Source organism: Balaenoptera musculus, chromosome 20 (genome assembly GCF_009873245.2).
Source record: "Balaenoptera musculus isolate JJ_BM4_2016_0621 chromosome 20, mBalMus1.pri.v3, whole genome shotgun sequence".
Taxonomy (NCBI): domain Eukaryota; kingdom Metazoa; phylum Chordata; class Mammalia; order Artiodactyla; family Balaenopteridae; genus Balaenoptera; species Balaenoptera musculus.
In genome coordinates this window covers 10787268-10804064 of record NC_045804.1, presented here as the reverse complement: position 1 = coordinate 10804064, position 16797 = coordinate 10787268, and the positions used below count along the sequence as shown (strand labels likewise).

General features: G+C 51.5%; 1 protein-coding gene across 4 annotated transcripts in view; it reads left to right on the top strand.

Moving 5' to 3' along the window:
• The window catches only part of TBC1D16 (TBC1 domain family member 16), an 83915-nt gene that overhangs the window by 60275 nt on the left and 6843 nt on the right, over positions 1–16797 (top strand). For 2 of the 4 annotated variants that reach the window (XM_036838042.1, XM_036838039.1), the window contains exons 4-10: positions 7402–7563; positions 8586–8733; positions 9639–9806; positions 10307–10455; positions 11201–11335; positions 12046–12232; positions 14364–14543. In XM_036838042.1, the coding sequence (XP_036693937.1) occupies positions 7402–7563; positions 8586–8733; positions 9639–9806; positions 10307–10455; positions 11201–11335; positions 12046–12232; positions 14364–14543 (1129 nt within the window). The remainder of the gene's footprint in view (positions 1–7401; positions 7564–8585; positions 8734–9638; positions 9807–10306; positions 10456–11200; positions 11336–12045; positions 12233–14363; positions 14544–16797) is intronic. The other 2 variants (XM_036838040.1, XM_036838041.1) reach the window with 2 other exon arrangements.

The window sequence follows — 16797 nt, the reverse complement described above, 5'->3', positions numbered from 1 at the left end:
TGTTAGCTTATCCATTCAGCAGCTGAAAGAAATACCTGTTGATTCTTGCTTTTGCAATTATGAAAAAACTGCTATAAACGTTCATACACCGATCTGTGTGTGAACACTTTTCATTTCTCTTGGAGTGAGATTGATAGGTTGTATGGTAAGTGTATGTTTGACTTTATAAGATACCACCAAACTATTTTCCAAAGTGGCTCTTTCATTTTCTATTCCCACCAGCAAAGTATGAGAGTTCCAGTTGCTCTGCATCCTGGCCAGCACTCTGTAACATCAGTTTTCATGTGTTTGTTTTTTAATCATTCTAATAGGTGTGTAGTGTGTCACATTGTATCTCCTTATATCACATTGTGGTTTCCGTTTCCATTTCTCTCATGATCAATGATGTCATATGCTTATTTGCTTATTTGGCGAAGTCTTTTCAAATCTTTTGGCAATTTTAAAATTGTGTTGTTTGTTTTATTACTGAGATTTGAGGGTTCTTTATATATTCTGGATACAAATCCTTTATCAGATATGTGTTTTACAAATATCTTTTCCCAGTCTGTGGCTTGTCTCTTTATTTTCTTAACAGTGTCTTTCAAAGATCAGAAGTTTTTCATTTTAATGAAGTCTGATTTATCACTTGTTTTCTTTTATAGATCATGCTTTTGGTATCACATCTAAGAAATATTTATCTAACAACACTATTGAGTTTTAAGAGTTCCTCATACATATACTGGATACAAGTCTTTCATTGGATATATGTGTTATGAGTATTTTCTCCCAGGCTGTGGGATGCATTTTTATTTTCTTTAATGATGTATTTTGAAGAAAAGAGTTTTCAGTTATCTAATTTATTAATTATTTCTTTTATGTTTTGTGCTTTTTGTTTTGTAAGAAAACTTGGCCTATTCTAAGGTTGCAAAAGTATTCTTTTATGGATTCTTCTAGAAGTTTTAAAGTTTTAGGTATCACATCTAGGTCTGTGATCTATTTTGAGTTAATTTTTGTGCATGACATGAAGAAAGGGTTGATGTTAATTTTTTTTCATACAGATATCCAGTTCATCTAACAACATCAGTTGAAAAGCTATTCTTTCTCCATTGAATTGTCTTTGCATCTTTGTCGATAATTAACTGATCATATTTGCCTATTTCTGGGCTCTATTTTGTTCCATTAATTTAAAAGTTTGCTCTTTAAGCAATACCAGACTGTCTTGATTACTGTAGGTTTATAATAAGTCCTCCAACTTTCTTCTTCTTTTATTTATATTTGCTTTGGTTATTCTAGGTCTTTTGCATTTCCATATGAATTTTAGAGTCAGCTTGTCAATTTCTACCCAGAAAATTCTGCTGGAATTTTTATTGGAATTGTGTTGAATCTGTAGATCTATTTGGCAAGATTGCCATCTTAACGATGTGACTGTTTCAACCCATGATCATGGTATATCTCTTCATTTATCTAGTTTTCCTTTAATTTCTCTCATCAAGGTTTTATGTTTTTCAGTGTATAGGTCTTGAATGTCATTTGTTGGACTTATTCTAAGTATTTTTTAATTAATTAATTAATTAATTTTAAAATTTATTTTTGGCTGTGTTGGGTCTTCTTTGCTGCATGCGGGCTTTCTCTAGTTGTGGTAAGCGGGGACTACTCTTCGTTGTGTGGTGCGCAGCCTTCTCACTGTGGTGGCTTCTCTTGTTGCGGAGCACGGGCTCTAGGCACACACGGGCTTCAGTAGCTGTGGCACGTGTGCTCAGTAGTTGTGGCTCGCAGGCTCTAGGGCGCAGGCCCAGTAGTTGTGGCACACAGGCTTAGTTGCTCCACAGTATGTGAGATCTTCCCGGACCAGGGCTCAAACCCTTGTCCCCTGCATTGGCAGGAGGATTCTTAACCACTGCTCCACCAGGGAGGTCCCTATTCTAAGTATTTTATATGGGCTTTTTGCTACTATAAGTGGAATTTTTTATTTATTACATTTTCCAATTATGTGTTACTAGTCTTTAATAATACATTTAAGTTTTCTACATTAACCTTTATTTTATAACTCTGCTAAATTCACTGATTAGTTCTAATAGTTGTTTTGTAAATTCCATGGGATTTTTCATGTAAACAATTATATCATCTGCAAATGGGGACAGTTTTACTTCTTCTTTTCCAATATTTATGTGTTTCAGTTTCTCTTCTTGCCTCTTGCTGAGTGTAGAGCCTCCCAATCGTAGGCGGAAACAATTCAGTCTCCTACCATTGAGTATGATGTGAACTGTAGAATGTCTGCAGGTGCCCTCTATCAGACTGAAGTGGTACCCTTCTATTCCTAGTTTTCTGACAGCTTTTATCCTGAATGATCAATAGATTTTTGTCAGAGGCTTTTTCTGTGTGTATTCACATACATATTTTTTGTAGGTATCTCTGGCTGTTTTCTTAGGATCAATATCTGGAAATGAAAGTAAAGGGTCAAAATACATAAACATTTTTAAGCCTTTTGCATCCGATTTCCTAACTGCCATTGAGAGAAATCTGAACAGCATACAGTGCCCCCAGCTGTGCAAGAGTGTTTCCCCAAACCCTTACTTACACTGTATTTCATAACTTTTTAATTATGCCAATTTCATAGACCTCCCCTCAAATTGTATCTTGTTTCCATTTGCATTCATTTCATTACTCTGGACATGAAAATTTTATTGGTTATTTGTATTTATTCTTTAGTGATTTGTTTTTTCTTGTACCTTTGCCATTTTTTCTGTTGGGCATTCATTTTTTTAAATTTACATACTTTTTCTGTATTAAAGATATTAATCCTTGTCATATATACATCCCAGTTTGTTCTTTGGCTTTTCATTTTAATAGACTTTATCTTTTAGAGCAGTTTTAGGTTCATAACAAAATTGAGGGGAAAGTACAGAGATTTCCCATATATCCCTGCCCTTACACATGCAAAGCCTCCCCATTACCAACATCCCCACCAGAGTGGTACATTTGTTACATTGGATGAACCTACAGTGACACATCATTATCCCTCAAAGTCCATAGTTTACATTACGATTCACTCTTGTACATTGCATGGGTTTTAAGAAATGTAATATAATGACATGTACCCACCACTATAAGGTCATACAGAGTAGTTTCACTGCCCTAAAATTTTTCTGTGCTCCACCTATTTACCGCTTCCCACTCCCCCCAATCTCTGACAACCAGGATCTCTGACAAAAGGATAGTGATCCTTTTACTATCTACATAGTTTTGCCTTTTCCAGAATGTCATAGAGTTGGAATCATATAGTATGTTTCCAACTCTGCCTTTTCAGATTGGCTTCTTTCACTTAGTAATACGCACTTAAGTTTCCTCCATGTCTTTTTCATGGCTTGATAGCTCATTTCTTTTTATCGCTGAATAATATTCCATTGTCTGGATGTACTGAAGTTTGTTTATCCATTTACCTACCAAAGGACATCTTGGTTGCTTCCAAGTTCTGGCAATTATGAGGGGACACCAAAGGGTGGCATTATTTCCAGCCCTCCTCCCCCAATCCTCCCCACCGCCATTCCACATGCACACAGCACAATTTCTGAAACCTGCACACCCTTCCCAACACGCTGTGTCCTGCTCACCCCACGGGGCAGGCCAAGGTTTGCAGAAACCAGATCCAGGATGGACACTACCTCCGACAGAGTCCGGGGTAAAGGCTCCTGCTCCCCTGCTGTGGTGGAAGGACTGGGGCCCTGAGGTGAAGGAGCCCCAGAGAGAGGGCCCCCCACAGAACTTCTGGCAGCAACTTGCCTCCAGGCAAAAGTCTGCTTAAACCCTTTTACAATGCCTGAGGGGGAAATTATTTGCATTAATTAATTGACTGACTAATTAATTCAAGACACTATACTTGGGACCTACAGCTGGGGTTCCATCGACTTACTGTTCAACTGAATCAAAAGGCTCAGAAGGAAGAAAAGCAAGAGCCAACTTAGAAGTTTGGATTTTTAAAAATGTTAGAGTCTGGCCGCAATGTCTCTGACCTTGAGAACCACAATTCAATAATTTTGGAGGAAGGGAATTCCCTGGCAGTCCAGTGGTTAGGACTCCGTGCTTCCACTGCAGGGCGCATGGGTTAAATCTCTGGTCAGGGAACTAAGATCCTGCATGCTCCTCGTCATGACCAAAAAAAAAAAAAAACCCAAAAATAATAATTTTGAAGGTTTCTTCCTTCCTGCTCGAGCTTTTTCTGAAAACAGACACTTCCCATATATATCAGTTATCTATAGCCCCGTAACAAAGGACTCCAGAACTTAGCAACTTAAAACCACCATCTTCGGTTTGCTCACAGGTCTTCCCGTTGGGCTGGGCCAAGTCAGGCTGTTCTGCTGGGTGCTCTGGGGCTTCCTCAGGCAGCTGTCACCAGCTGGGAGCTCAGCCATGTGGAGGGTCTGAAATGGTCTCTGTCCGTGAGGTCTGGGGACTCTGATGCTGTCAGCTGAGTCTCTCTCTCCTTGTGGTCTCTCATCATTTGTGCCTGGGCTTCCTTACATGGTGGCAGGAGTATACCAAGAGTGAGAATACAGAAGGTTCTTGAGGCCAGGCTCTGGAGCTCATAGAATGTCACTCATACCACATCCTATTGGCCAAAGCCACTCGAAAGGCCAGCCCAGATTCAGAGGTGGGGAAACAAACACCACTCTAGGAATTTGGGGCCATATTTAATCTCCAACTCTGTGCCTGACATTGCAGGAGTTGCCAGATGGACAAAGAACACACTTGCTATGTTTTGCTGTGGCAGAGCTTGCTTTTCTTATTCATTTCTGTTTTGCATTTTGGTGATCTTCAGAAAGAAATGCTATATTTCTTAGAGTTTAGCATCTTCTCCCTCTACCTATAAAACATTTTTAACTTATAGCATATTGGGAGTTATTGCCTTAGATAAACCATCCTTATAATTTTAATGTACCACACAATAATTTTACGAACAAGCCAAATTACATGCCGCACATATGAGTATTCTTAAAACCAAATTGCTCTGCATGTGTAAAAAAATAAAAAATAAAAATTATACATATTTCAATTTTCCCAAGATTTTATTTCCATTTTTTTTCTATGACTTCAAAATTCCCAGACATTTAACACTTTCATGCCAGGCATGAGTATTAAATCTCTGTGTTCTGCGCCAGGCTTGTGCTGAGAGCTGGGGATGCAGAAGAGCGAACGAGATACGGCCCTTAACCCCATGGCAATGGGTCTTGAGGTAGAAACAGATGTGGCCCTAGGTGACCTAGATGACTGTACAGTCATCTGCTATGACAGGCCCTAAATAACAGAGAACGAAGTCTTCTATCAACTTTGCTCCAGTTTGAACCGTGGAACCCCAGCTGTAGGTCCCAACATAATGTCTTGAATTAATTAATCAATCAGTTAATTAATGCAAATAATTTCCCCCTCAGGAGTTGTAAAAGGGTTTAGGCAGACTTCTGCCTGGGGGCAAGTTGCTGCAGGAAGGTGTTGGGGGGGTCTCTCTCCTGGGCTCCTTCCCCGCAGGACCCCAGTCCTTCCACCACAGCAGAGGAGCAGTGGCTTCGGCCGGGACTCTGCGAGAGCAAGTGTCCATCCTGGATCTGGTTTCTGCAAACCTTGGTCTGCCCTGTGGGGTGAGCAGGACGTAGCATGTTGAGAAGGGCATGCAGGTTTTGGAGGATCGTGCTGTGTGCGTGTGGAGTGGCGGTGGGGAGAACTGGGGGAGAGGGGCTGGAAATAATGCCACCCTTTGGTGGGCCCTCTCTGGCTGGGCTTGGAGGTGAGCCTGGATGGGCCGGCCCAGCCGGGGAAGCACGCCAAGCACATGCTCTCCGGCCACTGCAGCCTCATTGTTCAATAAGCAGATTATGAAATGCTGTGTGAAGCGGCATGGTGGGGGGCTGTCTTCAGACCTGCGGCTTGCCTTGTTTTGCAGTCATTGCATAGTGCAGCCCTCGGGAAGACGGGGAATCCCTCAGCCTTTTGGGTCCGAGTTCGCCGTGTGGCTGCGTGCTTCAGCTTGTCTACCTACCCTCCCATCCGGCTGTCTATCTTTACCTGAGTCTGTTTCCTGGGAGAGCGCAGGTGCCCCTCAGAAATGGGAGGACCTGGCTCAGCCCACTTCCTTAGGCAGGTGGGGAAGAACTGCACACCAGGCCCAGTGTTGTTCTAGAAGCAGCCAAGTTTCTAAAAAGGCCAGTCTTCCTCTTTGAGGAAGTTCCGAGTTAGAGGGCTTGTGCTTGAACAATCCAGAGTAGCTTCATTTGGAGACCTGGTGCCCATCAGAGGAAGAGGTGCCTCGGGATTAATTGCCTCCGACACTTTTATGTTCTCGGCTGAAACAGGAAAGTGGGATAAAGTGATTGCAGTCTTACCTCTGTGGGATATCGGGGTTGGGATCCAGAACCGATGCTTGCCTTTGCTCTGGCGATATTTTAGCAGTCATCTGCTAGATGTCACTATTAAATCTCAAGAGACAGCATTTAACCTGTGGTGTAGCTGAATCCATGTAATAAAATATTTGGCAACCGAGGAGCCAAACAAAATTATTAATTTTTTAAAGAAGCAGAATAAGATAATGGGGTTGTATTGCTGAACTTTGAACTTAGAAGCAGTTAAAGACACTGGTGAAGACGTGGGCCACAAAGCTTGGGTTCAAATTCCAGCTCTACCACCTGCTAGCTGTGTGACCTTGGACAAGTTACTTAACCTTTCTGAGCCTCAATTCCTGTTTTGTACAATGGTGGTAATAACCGCCCATTTCCTAGGATTTATTGTGAAGCTTATATGTGATAAAAAGCACATGAAAAGTGATTAACACAGAGCTAAGTGTTTACTATTAGTATTAATAGTATCATAACCCAAATGTTTCCTATGGAACCACTATTTTTTCAGGAAAATACTGAACCAATTTGAACCCAAACGGAAGCCCCACGCTGTCTAAAATGGTCACAAAACAGCTTCTTTTAGTAAGCCCTGAAAACCAGGGTGCCCAGCACTGAGCACTGTTCATTCTACACGAAGCCATGTTATTATCTTCGCTGTGCAAAAGAGGAAACAAAGGCTCAGAGAGGCTTGGTAACTTGCCCAAGGTCACACAGCAAGGGCTCAAACCCAATCAGTAGGACCTCATCTGCCATTATGACAACCTAATATCTCTGTTGAGGTGAAACAAAATTTGATCACAAAAATGCTTTCCCATCCACATTAAAGTGTAATTGGGCAAGACCTATGATAGGATTCATTTGTTCATTCATTCATTCATTCATTCATGGGTGTCCGTGGACAGCCTCTATGTGCCCAGCGTGTTCGGCTATATCTCTGAGTGTGCATGCATGTTTAAATGGTTTCCCCAGCCCTCCCTGCCCTTCCCCCATGGCTGCACAACAGAGAAATGTGTGGCCCTCACATGACTTGCTCCACCAGCTCCCCCTCCAGCGTGGACGCCCACCTGCAGTTCCCGGACAGCAGTGACCTCCTGCAGCCCCCGCGCTGGGACGAGCCGCAGCGGGCCTGCGCCTTGGAGCAGATCTGCGGTGTGTTCCGAGTGGACTTGGGTCACATGCGCTCCCTCCGCCTCTTCTTCAGGTGAGGCCCTCTTGGCCATGTCCTGGAAGCTGCCTGTGTGCCGTGTCCCGGGGGGCCATGCTTGGGTCCAGTGCCCCTGCATCCCCAAACATCTGCTTCCCAACATCACTAGTCTCGTCAGCAGTGCCCCCTACGGCTGCCCCACAGGAGCTGGGTCTGGGTAGCTCCCAAACTCTTTCCTCTGCTTTCAGGGTGATGGTAAGCAGCTGTTGCTTGGAGCTCTGGTTTGGGGAAAGACGACGAACCAGGGCTACACAGAGAGCAGGTGCTGCAGGCTGCCCCCGGTCACCCACCCAGAGGCCCAGCGTGCTCAGAATAGGTCATGGCTTTCTAGAGGGAGGCACCCTTTCCTTCATTATGGGGAGCCATCCTTTTCAGTTCCCTGCCTAATGGCCACCTCATGTCTCTCTTCCTGAAAGGCAGGGTGGCCCAGCCGCAGGAAAGCACCAACCAAGACTGGTGCTTAGAAGAAGCAGGCGTGTCTCTGTGGGAGTTCCCAGACCCAGAGCCACATCCCGCCTTTCATGGAAGGGAAGCCAAGGTCGGGCGATGGCCCTGAGGCATGTGTCGTGAATTTCCCCGGAGGATTCTCCCAGAGTGCCTTCCATGCCCGATGGGGAAGCCTGCTGGAGGGGCGTCCCTTAGCGCCCGCCCCATCTGGGTTCAAAACCTGATTCCCCGTCAGGGCATCCACCCCCAGGACTCCCGGAGAGAAGGGAGGATATGACCTGGCAGGCAAGGGTGGGGACAGAAGGCTGCTCTGACAGGTCTCCCGGGAGTGAGGACAATACAACCTGGGGTCTCCCAGGAAGGGAGCTGCTTTGCCTTCTTCAGCAAAGGGGGTGATGGCTTCTGTTGGGGCATAATTCTGTCCCCTTGCCACCAGCAGCCAGACTCCAGGGGGACTTTCTGTTTCCTGCCTCTGAGGTTGGCAATAGGGGCCTCTGATTATACTTGGAAATAAAAACCCATGTTTACATATTCATGGGTCTGTTCTCTTCCCCCCTCCGATGGCCACTCAGCGATGAGGCCTGCACCAGCGGCCAGCTGGTCATCGCCAGCCGGGAAAGCCAGTACAAGGTGTTCCACTTCCACCACGGTGGCCTGGACAAGCTGCCCGACGTGCTTCAGCAGTGGAAATACTGCGCAGAGACGCACCTCAAAGACCAGGTAGCCCGGAGGAGGGTTGGGGACTGCCCCCAGGGTGGGGAGGCCCTGCACCACCCCTGGAGGCACCACACCCCCCCTCCCATTCCCCCCTCCCCTCCAACGGGGGCCCAGGACATTGGTTCTCTCCCCCGGAGACCCATGCCTCTCCTGTGTGACCCGTGGTGGCTGGGGGCCTACAGAGCAGCAATTTGGGATTTGAAACATGTGCCCAGGCTTCTTGTAAAGGCAGTACTCCGCACTTGAAAAATCATGTTTTGACAAGGCTTCCTGCCATATTTTGCTCAATCTACATACAAATGTAATAAGAGCTCTTTAATTATCTGGTTAAGATACTGTATGTGCTTATTAGAAACGGGCTGACTTTAAAATTCCCTTCCTTCCCACAGAGCCTCCTGCTGGCTTCCCTTATTACAGTAGCATGCATTTTTTTTCCCCCTACATTGAACAACCTTTGATTTTTGAATTAAATGTCAGCTGCAGTTTTGCCCTGGATCCGTGACTGCCCGTGGAGACAACCTGACAGGCGGGCTCCCCGCTCGCAGAACAGCCATCCCTTTGTATGTGGCCAATCACATGTAATTTATTGCAGGCCCTCCCGGCAGAGGGAAGTTGGCCGTCCGAGGCATTAATTCCGTCTTTGCGGCGGGGCTGGAGGGAGAGTGGGGGGCGGCGGTCGATGGGAGTGGGCCGGGAGCCGGGAGCGCGAGGGGGGACCATGGTAAGAGGACGGTATTTTCATTTGAATTGTGTCTAATTACACTTGCCATTTAGGGGTTTGTATGCGGGGGAGAGGCGTCTCCCTCCTTTCGGAAGAGAGAGAGGAAGGCTTACATCCCGCGAAGAGCGCGGCTGGCTTCGAAAGCGAAGCGGCTGAGACACTGATCCCCAACTGTCCTCCCGTCCAGCAGGTCGCCGACGAAAAGACGTGCATGCAGTTCTCCATCCGGCGTCCCAAACTGCCGTCTTCCGAGACGCACCCCGAGGAGAGCATGTACCGACGGCTGGACGTCGCGGCCTGGCTCCGCCACCTGAACGCGCTGGGCCAGGTGGAGGAGGAGTACAAGCTCCGCAAGGTGAGGCCCGATGTGCCCGCGGGGCCCGATTCAGGACCAGGGGTCGGGGCCGTGCCCACGGGCCGCCTCCGGGGGGTGCGTCCGCTGGTGCCAGAGCTGGCTGTGTGAACGCGCCCGATAGAGCAATCAAAGCCGCTGCGATGAAAAACCAACCTCCGGAGCGGGTTTGGAGGACCCCGCGTCAGCCTGTATAGCAGAGCTCGCAGCCCGCGCCGCGATTCCAAAACCGGGATTAGGCCCTGACGTGAGAACGACAGGTTAATCTGAGTGCCGCACCAGGGGGGGCATTGACATTGAAATGAGCCTGGTTTGTGTCCTGTATGGGAATGGGGGGCCGGCACTTTCCCCTTCCAAACATGTGCAAATTGCAGCGATCTGAATCAAGGCATCAGTTGTCAAGAAGGCGCAGCAAAGCCACCAAAACACAGATCTCCGGGGATTTGGGGGTCCTTTGAGCGGCCCTGCTTTGGCCCCTCCCCAACTTTTGCCGCTTCCTCCAGGCCATTTTCTTCGGCGGCATTGATGTGTCAATCCGGGGGGAGGTCTGGCCCTTCCTGCTGCGTTATTACAGCCACGAGTCGACGTCGGAGGAGAGGGAGGCGCTGCGGCTGCAGAAGAGAAAGGAATACACCGAGATCCAGCAGAAAAGGTGACCGCGGCGACCGGCCGGGGCCCCCCTCGAAACGCGGAGGGAAACGAAACCCACCCCAGCGCCGCGGAGGGAAACCCACCCCAGCGCCGCGGAGGGAAACCCACCCCAGCGCCGCGGAGGGAAACCCACCCCAGCGCCGCGGAGGGAAACCCACCCCAGCGCCGCGGAGGGAAACCCACCCCAGCGCCGCGGAGGGAAACCCACCCCAGCGCCGCGAAGGGAAATGCCATTTGGAAAGGCAATTTGAGGTGCAATTCAGCATTGATAATATGTTCCGTGACCCATAGTTGCCTTGAAAAATGGGTCTCCCAGGACCGTGAGCGATGGGGCTGGATAAGTGCAGTTATTACCCCAGCGCCCGGCCCCGGGACTGGCTGTCTTTAGCTCGCATGTCAAGATTTTAGAATTCTTTTTCAACGTACTTAACGAGGCGCTGACATCCTCCCGCAGAACGCCGGGGTGGCGGGGGTGTTTGGGGGGCGCTGGGACTGCTGAGGTCTGTTTGGGCCTCGCTGATCCCGCGGCTGCGGTCAGCTCTCTGTTTGGGACCCGTGAGGCCGAGTTAATGTTTGGAAAGCCTTGTGCACCCCCCCCACCCCAGGTCAGTGGGAGCCGGAGGGTTTGCCAGCGGCCCCGGTTCCCATCTGGGAGCAGGGCTGGGCGGGACGCCCGCGCCAGCCGGGAGCGTATGTGCCGCTGGCTGACCCCCCCCACCCCCCGCGGGCGCTCTGCTCCATGCCAGGCTCTCCATGACCCCTGAAGAGCACAGAGCGTTCTGGAGGAACGTGCAGTTCACCGTGGACAAGGATGTGGTACGGACAGATCGAAGCAACCAGTTCTTCCGAGGAGAAGGCAATCCCAATGTGGAGAGCATGAGGTACCCCCCGCCCCCGGGCCAGCATGGTTCCTCCCCCCTCGGTTTCACTCCCATCTGCCACCTCACCCCTCAGGCCTCAGCTGACCCTCTGGGAAGTGGACCAGCAGCAGCTTCTGCAGGGGTCAGGGGTCTTTCCTCCAGGTTCAATGCCCCAGAATCAGAGGGTCGTTAGCTATTTTAGGCAATGTCAGTGGGTCTCTTATTGTCCTAGAGACCCAGGGAAGGCCTGTAGGCCCCACCCGCTGGGCATCCACCAAGCCTAACCTTGCTTGTCTCACACCAGCCGTGGGCCAGCCTCCCCCTGAGTGTCTCTGTCTCCCATTGGGTGGTCTTCCGGATGATAAAGCCACACAGGGCTGAGGCTGGCATCTTTGACGTTCTGCTACCTCCTGGCAAATAATTGCACAAAATTAGCAGCCCATGAAAACGTTCCTGGCCAGCCCACCCTTTGTCACAGGCAGTTGACAATTAAGAAAATCAGACCCACATTCCTCCTTGCCCTGCTCTCGAGGGGCTGGGCTGGTGAGTGGCTAATTGCAGGCCATTACCTTTCCCCAGGCTCTGGAGACGGTCCCAGAGCTGCCCTCCTTCCTCTGAGATCAAGGTGAAAGATGGGGGCCCGGACAGCCCAGTGTCTCCAGCCTGGGGTTCTACTGGCCTGCACAACACACCCTCTACTGACCTCCCTGCTCTCTGCACTGCGTCTCCAGGAGGATCCTGCTGAACTATGCGGTGTACAACCCAGCCATCGGCTACTCCCAGGGCATGTCGGACCTGGTGGCCCCCATCCTGGCCGAGGTCCTGGACGAGTCAGACACCTTCTGGTGCTTTGTGGGTTTGATGCAGAACACGATCTTTGTCAGCTCTCCTCGGGATGAGGACATGGAGAAACAGCTGGTGAGGCTCTCAGACGTGTATGGCTTGGCTGCTGTGGGTCAGCAAGCAGCAGAAAAGCCAGGGTCAGCCTTGCCGATGGACTATGGGGGGCTTAGCCCTGGGCCTCTGGGATAGGGCCAGCTCCCCCAGGAGGGACGCATGCTGTTCCCAGGTCCCAGGACATGTGTTGCCATCCCCACCTCAAACTCCTGCAGGTCCAGAGTCTGGACTGTGCAGGGCCCTCCCCTTGTGGCTTCCCACCTCCCTGCATGTGGCATCCCAACCCAGGCTCCCTGGGAGACAAAGAAGGGGGGGTCCCTATCACACCTGACCCTGTGCTTTGTAAAATGGTTCCTCAGGTGCATCTGGGCCCCCTGCAGGGGTCCAACATAGCCAGGGTTCTGGGGCTGGGAATGGGAGGGGCTCCTGAAACCACCTCGAGGCCCACTGGGTAGTCGTCACAACCGTACCTCGAGGGCAGCAGGCTTGCTGTGCCCAGCCGGCACCCCTCCCTTCATGGCCTCCCCTAACCTACACAGACCAGGCAGCACTGAAAATTGGGAGTGAGGAGGCAAAGCTGGGTAAGGCAGGGCCAGGAGTGCTCACTCTTTCCTTACCTAGCATCTGTGCACTCCGAGCACCTGCCGGGTGCTGCTGGCACTGGGAGATGTTCTCAGGTCCCCAGTCTGCAAGAGATTCTTGGTCTGGAAGCTGACAGTGTGAGGAGAGGATGCTGGGTGCCAGGGAGTGATACAGAAAGAGCTCTGGTGATAGAGATGGGAACCAAGACAGGTGTCCCAATGTCTCCTTGGACTAGGCCGACCCCACGGCACATGGGGTCTGGCCCTGGACACTGCCAGGCCTGCCGAGACTTGGCTGAGCAGAGCTCTCTGGGCAGTGACACTGGGTGCCCCGGTCAGGTTGGCGGCCCACATGCAATGAGGGTCGAGCTGAATGGAGGGCCTCAAATGCCAGGCCAAGGAGCGTGTCCCGTCGACTAGCCATTAGGAAGCCCTTGAAGACTATGGATGGGACAGCAGAACACAGCAGGGGATTGGACAAGGGGGAGCCAGGAGCAGGCAGGTGGGGATTGGAAGGTGAGGGGCACCAGAGCGGGGGGGGGGGCATCCGTGAGGGAGGGAGGGGGTCAGCTGCATGCGTGGACTTGACCCTGCTGTGGGCCACTGAGTAGAAAAACTGGCCAGTCGGGAAGGATCCTCAGAATCAGTTCCCGTGCCATCCCAGCGGCTGTCTCAAGTAGGAACAATGGGTCGCTTGTGTGGGAAGGGGCCTGTGAGTCACCAAGCCCCCACCCCAGGATCTGGCTGGGATCTCAGCTGAGCCTGCCCACTCCAGCCGAGCCTGCCCACTCCAGCCGAGCCTGCCCACTCTGCGCTCTCTGCATCGGCCCTGTGATGTCAGGTTTCCACGGTACCTGCGGAGGCAATTACAGGCTCTGATGCGATTCACCCCTGATGGGCTCCGAAGCACATGGCCCCGTGACTCGTTAGCTGCCGGAGATTGATTTTACAACGGTGCTGGTGAAGTCAGCAGCCCAAGCAGGACGTTGCCAGAAATAGCCTCGATCTTATCCCACGTCACTGGATGGTGACCTTAAGTGCAGGAACTGAGCCTCTTGGGGTTCAGAAACGCCCCCTCTCTGCTCTAAATCAGCTCTGGAAGATGATAGATCTTGGTGATCAGAGCGGAAGGTGGTTGAGTGGGTGTGGGGGAGGGGGTGTTGTCAATGGATGATCTGCTCGACATCCCAGAAAGGAGGGGGCGTCAGAAACAGCCCCATATGGCGCCTGAGGCCTGGGGGTCTTCCTAGCCTCGGACCTGCCACTAGCCTCCTGGTCCACATCAGGGTGCTATGCTCTGCCTTGCCCTGGGCCACGTCACAGCCTCCAAAACAGTCTGAAATCTGGGGTAAACTGACAAAGACAGGTGTGAGTCAGACTTCCAGCGACAGAACAAAATAAGTGGGTTCAGTGACACGTAGCAGGTAGAGACCTCATGCATGGCACACAGGCTTTGGCGGGGGGGGGGGGGGGGGGACCGAGGAAGGGCCTCGGTGGGAGTGGGCTTCCTGGGCCAGGCAGGCAGGCGTGCTCAGGGCCGGGGGGCTAACTCATCTTGGCCTCGCCCCCAGCTGTACCTGCGGGAGCTGCTGCGGCTGACGCACCTGCGCTTCTACCAGCACCTGGTCTCGCTGGGCGAGGACGGCCTGCAAATGCTCTTCTGCCACCGCTGGCTGCTGCTGTGCTTCAAGCGGGAGTTTCCCGAGGCCGAGGCTCTGCGGATCTGGGAGGCCTGCTGGGCCCACTACCAGGTGAGCCAGGCGCGGTGCCCAGGGCTGGGGGCTGGGACAGCGGCTCCAGAGCGACGGTCGCCGTCCTGCACCCAGCCTAAAAGGAGGGCGGGGTGCCCACGCAACCGTGCGCTCCTCTGGGGTCCCCCCTCCACCATCCCTGACCCCCTGCAAGCCACAGTCAGCCCCTCACACGGCGACTGCCTTCCCAGTCCCACGTGGCCAGCCTCAGACCTGCAATTCGCCTCCCAAGTAACTGAAATCGATGCAAATTGCCCACTGACTGCGCTCATTACCACGTTCTGGGGCTGAGCACGCTCCTGTCACAACCAATCAGCGTGAAAGACATTGCGGGGCCGAGCAGGACGCCAGTGCCCACATGCTGGAGCTGGTGCCCGCCCGCCTGCCCCCTCGGGACGGCTCAGGGAAAGGGCCCGAGATCTTGCTTCCCCGTCAGCCCCTCTGAGAGCCCGGGCCCGGCCCACTGTCCCCACCCAGGGATGTGATTTCCACTTGCCGTCCACCGTTATCAGTGTCTCCTCAACAAATTCCCCTGAGAGCATCGAACTGGCCCTGTCACACAGCTTTAATGCCCAAATTAGCAACAAGCTGGCGACGTGAAAGGATAGGCAAGTCTCTCTGAATCCATCAGGCTTAAAAAAAAATAGTATTGACGCATCCGGGAGGTGGCCAGGACCCTTTCTGCAAGAGCGGGCTCCATCCTCCCTGCGGCAGCTGGAGCAGCTTGGATTAGACAAACCTTGCTGATACGTGGGCACGCCCGCCAGCCCTCGGAAACGTGCATCAGCGTTTCCGCTCCTTACTAACGTCAAAGAAGGATTACGTCTGATAGAAGTGAGTCTGAAGAAATGTGGTGCTGCTGCCACAGGCTGTCTGTATTCATCCATCCTCACCCACCTCCTGCTCCTGCTCCCACCCCAGCCCAGGTCTGGGCTGCGTTTCCTGCGTGGATTAGCGTGCTCAACGTGTACTGCAGGGTGGAATCAAGGAAGCATTGGCAAGGATGGTCCAAAACACTGGATCACATTTAAAAAAAAAAAAAAAATTGTGTCTACTTTGCAAAGCCTCATTGCATGTTTTGCCAGCAGCAAGTTTGCCACCCTCGTGACATCACATTTAGGCTAATGTTACAAGTGAACTCAGAGCATTACCCAACAAATGGGGCCATTTCTCAGGCTAAATTTAGCCACATTTGGCCCCACCACTTGATCAAATTAGTGGCAGGAGATTGGAAGGGCGGGGGTAGGATGACTGTAGTGGGCGTAGGCTAATTCATTAGAGTGAGCTCGTGGAGAGGGGGGTGGTCACGACCAGCTGCTTTAACTTTTAAAGTGTCCCCAGAGTGAGAAAGGCTCTATTTCATTCATTTATGATACTTCTAGTTTGCCCTCAGGGGCTGGGCTGCCCTGGGCCTTGTCCAGTGAACTGGGATTAGTCCTGTACTGCCATCCAGCCCCATTTAGAATGTGCCCCACGTTTTCTGCCCCAGGGTCCTCTCTGAGAGGAGGTAGACATGCACCTTCCTCCGTCCCACCCCCCACCCCCAACCCACTGCCAACCCTGGCCACAGTTCACATAGCTGCAGAAGGACCGTTCTGAGCCACAGCAAGACCATTCCGGATTAATTCAGAGGAAGGGGCTGGGCAACCTGGGAATGGTCTCTTCAGAGTGGGTGGGGTGTGGGGTGTTTGCTGCCCATAACTTCTGCCCGCATCCAGGGCTCCTCCTGGCCCTGTTTGCAAAGGAACAAAGTTCTGTCTGGCTGGGTGGCCGACGTCAGGAGACTAAACACAGGCTTCCTGGTGGTCCTTGTCCTTCCTCTGCCCCCAGGAGCAAGTGTGACTCAAAGGCGGTGTGCCCTCAAAGTGTCCGGGCCGGAGAGCGCACAGGATGTACCCCCGTCAGGACCAAGTGCCGGCTTCCTGCTGTGGGCCAGGCCTTCCTTGCTGGGCAGCCATATGAGGCAGCCTCCAAGGAAGACAGTGGAGTCCTCGATGGGCTCTGTAAAGCTGGTTAAAGATGGTGGGCTCATCGTAGGGAGCTCCATGGGGACCATCGGGATCTGCAGTGCTCTGCTCTGAGGCTCTTCTCCCCACTTTCTTATCAACAAACCTAAGAGTCGTCTCTGGGGCATGAGCTGGGACGTTTGGCCTGGAGGCAGGAGAACAATGACCAGTGGGTGGCTGCCAGAAAGTTCTTGCTCACTGGCGTGTTCCGTGACCCACTGGAGCGTGTCCTGACGCACCGTCTCTCA